The following is an 11159-nucleotide window of genomic DNA, read 5'->3' as shown; positions in this document are numbered from 1 at the left end:
CAGTGAATGAGCTCTAAGAAATAGCTTCAAATGTTTGAACATTATGCCCAAAAACCTATTAAAAGGCAGCACATAAAAACAATATTTACACACGATAGATTAACTTGATTGTTTTTTTTATTTATGACTTGATTATATTGATTTGTATCTACTCAGTTTGAGAAAAAAAAGCTGAATTGTTTGTAATTTAAGAAAATGTGTGATTCATATATATATATATATATATATATATATATATATATATATATATATATATATATATATATATGTATGTGTATGTATATAAAGTCTTGAATGTGTCTGAATTTTACTTTATCATCAGAGATATTGCTCAGAACCACAGATGGGGAAACTTCCTTAACCAAATAAATATTCTATATACAGTACAGTTTCATTCAGAAGTTTATTTACTGTAATAAATGTCAATAACTTGGGGTTTATGCGGATTTATTTGACCCATTGTTTTGCAAATAAGTATAAAACCTTCAACTGCAACAGTATTTAAAATCTTTTCAATTTACTATAGATTTTACCATTAACATTTGGTCTCCTTTAGCAAGCTGCAGACAAACCACTACTGCTTTTGCTTGTGTATAAATTTAAGCCTGTAAGTTTGATTCTCTGTGGATTAAAAACACAACAAATTCAAACCTTACTAAGGATATTTGTTGCATAATCCCTCTATTCTAGAAGGACATGTTAAATCCATTTTTAAAACCTTGAATCAAAGAAGTATGTAAACTTCTGACCAGAACTGGAAATACCTCAGATGTAACTTGGTTGAATTTTATGTTCACATCCCCGAATATTCAACCACTGAACACCTGGGAGATAATTTATACATTCTTCTGATATAAACAACATTTAAGTTTTCCATTTCGTTGTCTTTTCATTGTAGTTTTGACACAAAAATTAAAGCAAGTGAGCCACAGATCCGCACGTCAAAGCAGAAATCCATTCAGAGCACGTGTCTGTTACCATGTGTTATACCTTGTGAACCAGTCTGTAGCTCAGCAGGGTGTAAGAAATCCTTATGGTTCTTATTACGATGTAGTCAGTCCCCTCGTGTTGGAGAGTTGAAACCTCTCTGTCACTCCGACAGAACATCAGTGCAGAACGTCAGGAGCCATTTTTAGTTTTCAGAGAGTTCATAAAACAACACATCCCGCTTGAAGAGTTCAAGGCTGCAACATTTTTTGTTTTGATTCCCGTGAGCCTTTGGCAGTGAGGTCTGGGTGGCTCATGGGTCAACCTGACCAAAGGCAGCTCTTTGTTTATGATTGACATGGTGTCTGAGACCAGTGGAAGGTCTTCTTCTTCTTCTTCTTCTTTCTGTGGGTGCATCTCTACGAATTTGGATATCAAAACGTTTGCTTCAGGAATTCCATTCAAAAAGTGAAACTCATATTTTATGTAGACTTAAACATTTCTGTTTTTTTTTTTTAAATACATAAATGTCACCCAACTGAGAAGTATTCCCACATACTATTTGGTCAGGGCTCCTTTTGCATGAATTACAACATCAGTGCAGTTTAAACTGCTGAGGTGTCCAGGAAGCCCAGACTGCTTTAATAGAACTCACAATGTTCTCATGACTGCCATTTATTATGCCTTTTTTTTAAACTGAACATTTTCCTTCCACTCAACTTTCCAATAATATGTGGTGAAATATGTAGCAAATAGGCAGCCAGATTTCCCTTGTTTCATAGGAATTGTTTCATATCCTTATGAAATAACTGTTTTTATTGGTCTTGCGTAACAATCAAGTTTTCCGAAACTTTTAGGTGTTCATTACATCCAGTATTATCAAATTTAAAAGAAATAAGTATTACTGTCTCAGTGGTGCCTCAAGATATCCACTTTTTGAATTGAATTTCTGAAATAAACAACATTTATTTTCATTGATCTTCTTTATAATTCATAACAGTAGATTTTAACTGAAACCTTTTTGGATGTTTGTCCTTAATTAGGACATTTCTGGTGATTGGGGTGAAACTGCATCTTGAATAAAAAAAAAAATTCCAATGGCCAGGAAAATGTTTTTAGCTTTCAGGAAGTTTTTCCGGTTGCATTGGCATGGAAACGGCTCCTCTCAGCTGTGGATGTAGGACCTGCAGGGCGAGTCGGGGTGGAAGTCGTACTTGCTCACACAGGGAGGGTAGTAGGTGGCGGTGAACATGTTGCTGGACGCCATCGGGGAGGAGAAGTGGTTGCACGTCTCGTCGTTCACATGGAGGTTGTTCTTGTTTAGCGTCTGCAGCATAAAGAGAGTGTTTAAAAAACATTCCCTAAATGAACATATAGGATACAGAACACATTAAGACTTAATCTAAAGAAATTCAAGAACAGTAATAGACATTTGTCGGACACAAAAAGTGACAAAAGCTCCAAAGCAGAATGAATCTGTGAGTGGGGGGAAATCCTAATCGCATCACAGCAGCAGGCCCACCTTGAACTCCATGGGGATGTACTTCTCGTTCTTTGGCGCGACATTGCCCTGCTTGTTATACGTCAGGTGGTTGGGTGTGCTGGGGTGGATGGCGGCGGACTCTGCCGACGGCTGGTTCAGGTGGTGGCAGTACGAGTACGCCAACCCCGAGAGGAGAGCTGCAGCAAAGAAGCTGGCTAGGCCCACTGCCACCAACTGGAACAAGGTGAAAGCTGGAAACGAAACGTGTAGCCCAGTGCGGGTGAAATCTCATGTCTCGTTTCAACGCTATTTAGACAATATATAGGATGTGTAAAAATGTGGAATGACACAAGAAATAAGTACAGAAGACATGGAAGCAAAGAAGTTGCCGAAATGTATGGAAGGTTAAGAAAATGAATTAAATCTGATTGTATTTAAATACAGAAAGCAACTCTTTTCTACGAAGTATAAAAGAAATATCAGTGAGCCTGTTCACTTCTTATTTCCTATCTCATTTCATTTTATCACATAGAATTTTTTTTTTTTTTTTTATATACAGACATCTCTTTCAAATTATATGTCAAATATTGAGAAATACGTGACCTTAGAAAAAACAGAGCATTAAAAACAACCAACTTACCTCCACAGCTCTGGTTCTCCTGCCCCGGTAAAATCACTGAAAACAGACAGAGTTAAAGCAAGAAACGCTTTGAAACACATTGATTGGGTTTCTGCAGAAATGTGCCCTCTTTCTAAAGCAGTGTCCTGATAGAAACACCTGCATACCTGGGACCTCATGTGGCTGACATGGCCTGGACTGAGTCAGGTTTCCCTGGCAGAGGCCAGCCTCAGCCTCCTGCTCCTCCCCACAGCGCCGGCTGCGATGCTGCACACCCTCGTCGTCACACTCGCCCCAGTCCGTCCATTCACCCCAACCTGCAACGCAGAGTATTGAAACAATAAAAATCCTCCTTTTATTTTGCACAAAATACAGTGCTAGATCTGCTTTTCCCCTCTCCGTGTTTGTCCAGGCTCACACACCCAAATTATTTTCCTTCTCACTGCAAATATTGATCTGTTTGTGGTGAATTTCCCAGCAGTGTTCATTATATCCTTTGATGACATGCTGAAAAATGTGAAAAACCTTAGGTTATTTAAGGTCATATTAATTCCTCAATGGCAGTTCCAGTTTTAATTGAATGAAAAGATAAATGGAGGTACTTATAGGGAAGAACTAATGTGCAAATAATTTTAAGAAATAATAAACTGACAAAACAAAGATGATAAATTACTTGCTTTTATTTGACTTGGCAATGAAGATGAATTTTATGAATTTTATATGTGCAGCTTCACTGAAGAACCTAATCAATTTGAAAGAAATGAATTTGCTAAAGTTTTTTAAAGCATTCACAGCTTTTCAGTTGACTTATATCCCTTCGTCGTTTTCACATTCTGTCATGTAAAAACAAACTTCAGTGCATCTTATCTGAAAAGTGTGGTGTGCATTTGTTTTCAACCTCTTTGATTCAATATGTTGTCGAACCATGTTCGTCTTGAATTCCGGCTGCAGGATCATTGAGGTACATCTTTTGCGTTGCGTATGCAGTGGATACCTTCACAGGGGTGTATGTTACAGAGGGCTTCCTCTGTGTGCAGGCCGATGCAGATGTCCCCTCCGTTTGCAGGGGCCGGGCTGCTGCACGTCCGAGTTCGCTGGTAGTGGCCCCCTCCACAGCTGGATGAACACTGGGTCCAGGCAGACCAGCATGACCAGGCTCCACTCACTGCAAAGCATGCGTATGGAAAAGTGGGGTAACACCTATCGATCATTTTAGGAATCGAATATTCCGTCGATTAATCGGATAAAGAAAATTCTGCAGATTTCTCATTCAACCGCTTTGCCTTTTTACATATAATATTTAAAAACACTTTCTGTTGTTATAAAAGAAAGTAAACATTTTATTGCCTAAAATTCAATAATATAGCATTTCTTTAGTGAATTTGAACTTGAGGCATTTTGGCTAAAACATATAGTAAACTAGTGAACAGTGACTGAACTGCAGTGTTACCTGGGCAGGGGTGAGCGTTACAGTCCTGATACTCCACTGGAGATCCAGCACAAGCCGCCAGGTTGGCCCTTCCTTCTGACGTGGAGCAGCTGCGTTTTCTGGTCCGGAAACCTCTGGAACACTGCTGGGAGCAGCTGGACCACATTTCCCATGGTCCCCATCGGGCACCTTGGGGCTGGGACGTAGTTCTGCCACTAGTCCGCACCAGCTCTTCAACCAGAGCTGCAAATCCGGGGAAAGTACTTTTACTTTCAGTCAATTGAATTCCTGAGCTCTAAATCCACAAAACAAGTTCAATTCTGGTTATGAGCAGCGTCCAAACATCATACGAGTTCAGAAAATTGAAATGGTCCATGAGTTCAAATAAAGGGCCAGTGTTTTCCCTGGCAGACTCGGCAGACAGAGTGTTATGAAACATTAATTAATGAGGTGCAATATGGGTCAAACTGAAAACACGACCAGACACCCATAATCACAAATTATTTACATATGAATCCAAAGCCTTCAGGGTTTCAAATTTGAATTAACTTCTTTGCTGCAGCCAAAGTAAAAACAACAACAACAAAAAACGGATTAGGCAATGTAAAAATGCAGAAAGAGAAGGAAATAAAGGAAAAGGGAAAAGTCTTGATTCACAAATATGTCTTCATAATTGATCTATTTCTACACTTTTCCAGACCTGGAAAAGTGTAGAAATAAAGGACTTTACTGCTTCATCAGCATCGTTGTGCCGTCTTGTCCGGTACTCACAGTCAGTCTGGCAAGCTCCGGAGCCGTCATGTGGGCAGAAGCGGGTCTCCAGCTTCTTCTTGCCCAGCTGGAGCTGCTGGAGGTCGTGAAGTGGCGCCCGGCAGGTGTACCTGAATCTCTGCTCCTGGCGGGACCCATCGTGGCTGACGTTGACCGGCATCCATGGTGTCCACGGGGTGTTGCGGCGCACCTCAGGGCAGCTCTCCAGGTTGCAGACTTTGTACTCCTGGAAATCAGTATAAAGGAATCTCAGAAGTATTTAGTTACACTTCACACGCCCCACACAAAGCTAACATAAAAGAAACAGCATTTTTCAAAAGATTTTTTTTTAAGTATTTATAGATTTTCTACAGATTTCTTCTCACGAACTTTTGATTTTATTCAAAGCACGTCTGTACCATTGCACATCCAGGGCAGGTGTTCCCATTCTCACAGGTTCTAGTCCTGGACTGGACCCCTCCGCCGCATTCAGCACTGCAGTGAGCCCAGGGACCCCAGGCTGTCCACAACACAGGCAGGGGACACAGCTTTTTCTCATTGCACAGCCTGCAAAAAAACAAACAAAAAAAATCACAAAAACGTGAGGTGTCTTCACTGTCAGTGCTGACACGTTTGTAGCAGCCGCAGCAGGGCGTGTTCCTCACCTCTCCTCTCGACCCTGACCGACGCATATTCGACCCCCGTGGCGTGGCGAGGGGTTGTTGCAAGACCGCTGCCTCACCTCAAATCCGATGCCACAGCTGCTGCTACATTGACCCCAGGAAGACCATGGAGTCCAGCCACCATTTCTAGGTGAAGATTGGGTTAATGTAAGCATTTTCGGATTTATTGGAGTTGATCTTGTGGGCTATCTTGGTTAAATCCTGAAGTTGTTTTAATGGATATTTAGAAATTATTGTTGAAGTCCAAAAAAATCTCCATGAAATCAACTTTACCTGGAGCAGTTCGCCACTTGGATGGTTGGACCTTTGCATTTGACCCCTCCACATCTGGCCACCGGGCCATCACACGAGCGGGACCGACACTTGCAGCTGCTGAAAGTGCCCTCGCCATCGTCATGGTTACAAGGCTGCCACACTGCCCAGGGACCGAACCCACCGTCTTGCGTCAGGTTCCTCATCTCCAAGGGAGTCACATGAGTCTTAGTCACTATTATCCAGGAATGTACAGGGTTACTGTAATATCTAGAACTTGTTCTTACTGGGCATTCGGTGATGTTTTGGATCCAATGGTTCATGTTGGAGCTTCCTTCAATGGTGGTGCAGAGTTTCTGCTCTAGATCCCATCCACAGTAAGGGTCCCGAGCCTCCAAGCAGCTCCTAATGCGAAAGGAAGCCTTGTCTTTGTTTTGTGGTTTGCACAAGCATTCTCTTTAAATCTGAGAACTTAAGCGATTAAATTCTGGTGTAAGTTGATATCTCAGTACACCATTACACAATGCAGATAGTCCTACAATGGATTTGTTTAGCTCAAAGCATGTTGATAAAGGTGGTCTAGCCCCAAATCTAATTGAAATTTCATTGTCAGTCAGTATGCAGATGTTATCAGCTGGTAACACTTTTCCAAGATACTCTACAACCTGGTAAAGCAGATTCTCATTCAGAAGGCAGGTGGTCAGTGTAACGAGTAGCTAAGTTTTAAAACTAGCATATTTTAAATTTATTTTCTTAACATCAGCTTCGTACCGTTCGGTTGGATAACTTGAGCAGCGTTCCAACGGGATCTTCACCAGTCTGTCATCGAGTCCCACAAACAGCGACCTGTCCTTCTGTAGGATTTTCAGACTCTTTATTGTTCCCCTCTGCCCCTCTGGGAGGATCCGGAGCTCTTCAAGGTAGCAGCCATGAAGGCTTTTGTTGGTTGTGGCCAGAACCTTCAGGATGCTGCCATACTCTGATTGGATCAGGCCACATCAAATTTAAAGTGAGAAATCTAGAGAATTATCACATATTTTACTGAGGAATAAATCTCCCTTTGTCACCTGTGCCAATGTACATGACGTGGTAGAGAGTGCTCTGGCCTTGCACAATGTCCACCACCAGCTTGGAGAAGCGGACATTGTCCTGGGTGAGAAAGGGGTCGGTGGTGATCGGCTGGACGACGTCGCTCATGAGGAAGAGCCGCTGTGCGTCCTGAAGACTACGCTCCGTTAGGTTCCCGCCGGGGCCGTCTTCCTCCAGTGTGCCGCACTGAAGACCAGTAATATGCAAACAGGTCAAAGAACACTTTCTCCTTCCACTCAACCTTACCATTTGTAAAGTTAAGTCTTATTATATTTCGCTCCATGTGTAATGAGTCTATATAATATTTGATCTTCCCTTTCTGGAATGAATATTGAACTTTTTCAGAATATTAATATTTTTGAGCTGTACTTGTAAATACAAGAGTTCATCATGAATTCACAACAAACATTTCTGCAAAGGTGTGTATAAAACTAAAGACCAAAGAGGTGTTTTTTTCCCCCTCTTCTGTAAAAGATGATGTTGCTATCTGTTTTTTAAGACTTTGGGAAACTGTTACATTTCTATTTTTTCTGAAATATTTTATTTACTTTTATGATTTACTGCTTTGACAATTTCAACAATTATGAAATACCAGCGACGGTAAAGCTGTTTGTCTGACCATTGACCATTGTTTTAGTTGCTCATAGCTGAGGCTTTGTATGTACAAGCTAACTGGTTGTGATTGGTTGTTTTCTGTGACTGGTTGAATATGTCACTTTCAGAAACACTCACTGTTTTCTTTAACTGTACACCAAAAAAAGTCAGCAGTTTTATCCCTGTAATCCCATGCTTATCACAAGTAATCTATTTTTTTTGTCCATGAGCTGAGTGTATGTGTTGCTTTTTAGTCAAACATATTCATGAGGATTCAGGTATTAACATGTGGACAAAATGACAGGAATTCCTACAATTGTTTACGAGGAATAATTAGTTTAGTAGGAATGAGGAGGATGAAGCAAACAGTCATTTGGATTCAACATGAAATAGATTATCTTTTTCTTTGTGGATTATACCTGGAAATTGGGAATAGGGTTTGGAGTAGAGAGCCAGGCAGTGCGGGGGTTCTCCTGGAAGCGAAAGGGTCCATTGAAAGCCAAAGTGATGGAGCTCAGATTGAAGGCACAAACAGCAGAAGCTGATATGCTGTTCCTAAAGGAAACAGGGAAGTGTTAATTATGGTCTTATCTGAGCAGCTTGACAAGAAAGAGAAGGTAAAGAGTCAAGATGTGAGTCCAAAATTCACAGACTCAAAGTAAAACATGTTAAAAAAAAAAGAATAATCCTCACACATTTGTGGTAAAGATGCCATAAATGATGTCTTGCTCCGGCAAGTGGAAGGTGCTCTGCAGCTCGTTGAAGTAGAAGGGGATTTCACCTGAGCGTGAGCAGTTCAGGCGAGCCTTCATGAAGGTGGTCCAGGTGTCTTCCAGCAAGAAGCGTCCCCCAACGTCGTTCTTACAGACCCGCGCCACCCGAGAGAACACCATCTTCCCACAGTCATTTTCCACGGCAGTCTCTCTCAGGAAGAAGTAGGCAAACCGGCCGATTTCGTAGGCCGACACGAAATGAGGCTCTGGTGAAAAATCAGACAACAACAAAAACAACGAACAAAGCTGGTAAATGAACAGGAGTCATCTAGTTGCAGCTTGAAAGAGAGTATTGTCAAATGCATGTGGTTCTGTTCTAACCATTGAGCCATTTGGAGTTGTACTGGGCGGTCCGAAGGGGTGGCATGTTCCCCAGGCTTCTGTAGATGACCGGGTCGCGTCCGGAGAAATCGATCACCGTGGCGGCGTACAGTTCCCCGCTGTGCGTCACCATGGCAGTGGAGTTGTGGCGGGGGTCATAGGGACAGCGGGCGACACCGTTCACCGTGTCCAAAACTTGACTGATGTTGGAAATCTAACAGAATGGAATAAATATTTCTATACATATACAAACAAAAATATACAAACAAAAACAAAAACCCTAGATATCAAATGAAATATGGGAAACTGTTCAGAAAAGGCCGTGAGTACCAACCTGCCTAGATACACAGACGGGTGTGAAAGCATTTGTTCCACATGTGAAGAGCATTCTCCCATTGGTAAGCAAAACCCGGATGTAGTTTTGACATTCGTCCTGCATGTCATAGGAGAGTAAAAAGTTTGTAATGTTTGAGTTTCTTTGAATGAAAATGATCGACTTGGCCAGATTTTGTAACATATCACCTCAGATTTCCCCTTGCTTTGACACGAGCGCTTTGTGTCTTCATCAGGAGACCATTCGGTTGCCTGAGTAAAAAAAACAGACAATTTTGAGTATGTGTATTATAAGTGCTGGCTGCAGTGTATGGAGCAGTTTTAGCAGTTAAGATTTTAAATATTCAATAGCAAGACTATGAATGATGGGTGGACAGTAGAGCAGGCAAGCCTTAATTAGAGGCTTTTTTAAATTTTAAAAGTTAATTCATGTACAAAAAAATCCATGTTGGAATTTCTTTCTCAGATTTTCTATGAGTTTCTATAGTCTTTTCTGTCCTAATGTAGATCCTCATCTTAACCCAGAGATTTCTAAATTTGATATATCCCATGGAATAAAACCTAAAAGGTTAAAACAGAGGAATTATTCTGCACCTCCAGCTTACCTGTATGAGGGAGGTGTTGCTTAAACTCAGCCGGAAGAGGAAGTTTCTGGAAAATGAAACTTCTGATTAGAAAACAGGTTGCAAACAGTGGGGAAGCTGTGTAACGGTTGTACTGACCGTGCCCCTACGATGAGCTGGTTCCTGCTCATATCCATGGCCAGCTGGGAGAAATCCTTCACTCCTGGATAGGAGAACTCAAACATCCTCTTCCTCAAATCTGGAAATCGGAAGACATATCTTAGATGTAAAGACTGACATGTTTAAGTAAAAAGAAATATATCAAAATATAAAATAATTGAAAGGAGTTTTGGGGGATTTTTTTTTTCAGGAGAGAAAGATTATCCAATTTGATTCTCAGTTTCCCTTTATTCCAAAAATAAAAACAGCCCCTTATTATCATTTATTAAACTCAACTCTTGATTTCTGTGAAAGCTTTTTATGAGATCGTGTCCATCAGTTGCGGAACTGCTCTGATAGAGTTTCCAGTTTTCAGGAGAGTTGATCGCATAATGCTTTAGTGAACTTGGCTGCGAAGCAACCAAATGCGGAGTCCAAGCACACGCTCACATTCACAACACTAATCCTGCAGCTCAGACAGGAAAGTCATTTGTTTTCCAGACACAGACTTGTTCTAAGTCCTCGGACTTTGACCTCTGCGGTGCCAAGACATGCGAGACATTCAGATTGTGCTGCTTTGACGCATATGCATCAATGCCTTGCAGAAAAGCGCACAATGCATTTCGTCAGCTAATCTAAGCTTGAGGACTTTTAATGAGTAAATGGAAGAACTTACCTTGATGGGAAACAACGGGATGCTCCTTCCTGCTGCAATCTGCAAGACTGACGTTCTGGCGCTGGGACAGACTCACAGACCAACCAATGACCAGCATGAGTCCACAAGGGGAGAGGGTCCATGCCCTCCACCCTGTCGTTACCATAGTTACAACCACATTCAGTCCCAATTCAGGTCTGCAAGAATCACCTGCCGAAGACGAAAATGAAGAATTAAAACTAAAAATGTAGATGGTAAAATAATAATAATAAAAAAACATCTATCATGAAGCAGCTTACAGGATTTTTTTCTGCTCCATTCGGCATTCGTCTAAATCAGCCCTGAGTCCCCATGCTGCCTCTGTTTGTCTGCTCCGACAGCCCGGCCTCTCACTGTCAGCAGGACACAGTCACGGCCAATTCACCTCAAAAGGGCCAGAACCGCCAATCTCTTTAAAGCCGCCTCTAAAAACCGAAGGTGCCATTTCTGACTGAGGGCCTCCTCTGAGAGATTCGTCTGGGCTCACAGC

General features: G+C 41.5%; 1 protein-coding gene across 1 annotated transcript; it reads right to left on the bottom strand.

Moving 5' to 3' along the window:
• Positions 1–338: 338 nt before the first annotated feature.
• LOC106926550 (semaphorin-5B-like) lies at positions 339–10875 on the bottom strand. Its single transcript, XM_015001539.2, has 21 exons — positions 10652–10875; positions 9976–10075; positions 9859–9904; positions 9443–9505; positions 9255–9353; positions 8921–9134; positions 8520–8805; positions 8246–8381; positions 7211–7418; positions 6915–7122; positions 6431–6548; positions 6165–6349; positions 5874–6017; positions 5628–5775; positions 5230–5455; positions 4480–4701; positions 4024–4194; positions 3197–3346; positions 3051–3086; positions 2450–2661; positions 339–2254 (listed from the first exon to the last, which is right to left on the bottom strand). The coding sequence occupies exons 1-21, from the start codon at positions 10794–10796 to the stop codon at positions 2093–2095; spliced, it is 3279 nt and encodes a 1092-aa protein (XP_014857025.2). The 5' UTR covers positions 10797–10875; the 3' UTR covers positions 339–2092.
• Positions 10876–11159: the final 284 nt, after the last annotated feature.

The sequence above is a fragment of the Poecilia mexicana genome, unplaced genomic scaffold, assembly GCF_051168715.1.
Source record: "Poecilia mexicana isolate PSO_F unplaced genomic scaffold, ASM5116871v1 scaffold_2, whole genome shotgun sequence".
NCBI lineage: Eukaryota > Metazoa > Chordata > Actinopteri > Cyprinodontiformes > Poeciliidae > Poecilia > Poecilia mexicana.
This window is presented reverse-complemented; position numbering and strand designations above follow the sequence as displayed.

Excerpts from the sequence above, each read along its gene's own strand:
- LOC106926550 (XM_015001539.2), bottom strand. The coding sequence starts at position 10,796 with ATGGTAACGACAGGGTGGAGGGCATGGACCCTCTCCCCTTGTGGACTC. Across the intron at positions 9,905-9,975 it reads CAGCTCATCGTAGGGGCACG|AAACTTCCTCTTCCGGCTGA; the intron begins GTCAGTACAACC and ends TTCATTTTCCAG. Across the intron at positions 4,702-5,229 it reads CGGAGCTTGCCAGACTGACT|CTCTGGTTGAAGAGCTGGTG; the intron begins GTGAGTACCGGA and ends CCGGATTTGCAG.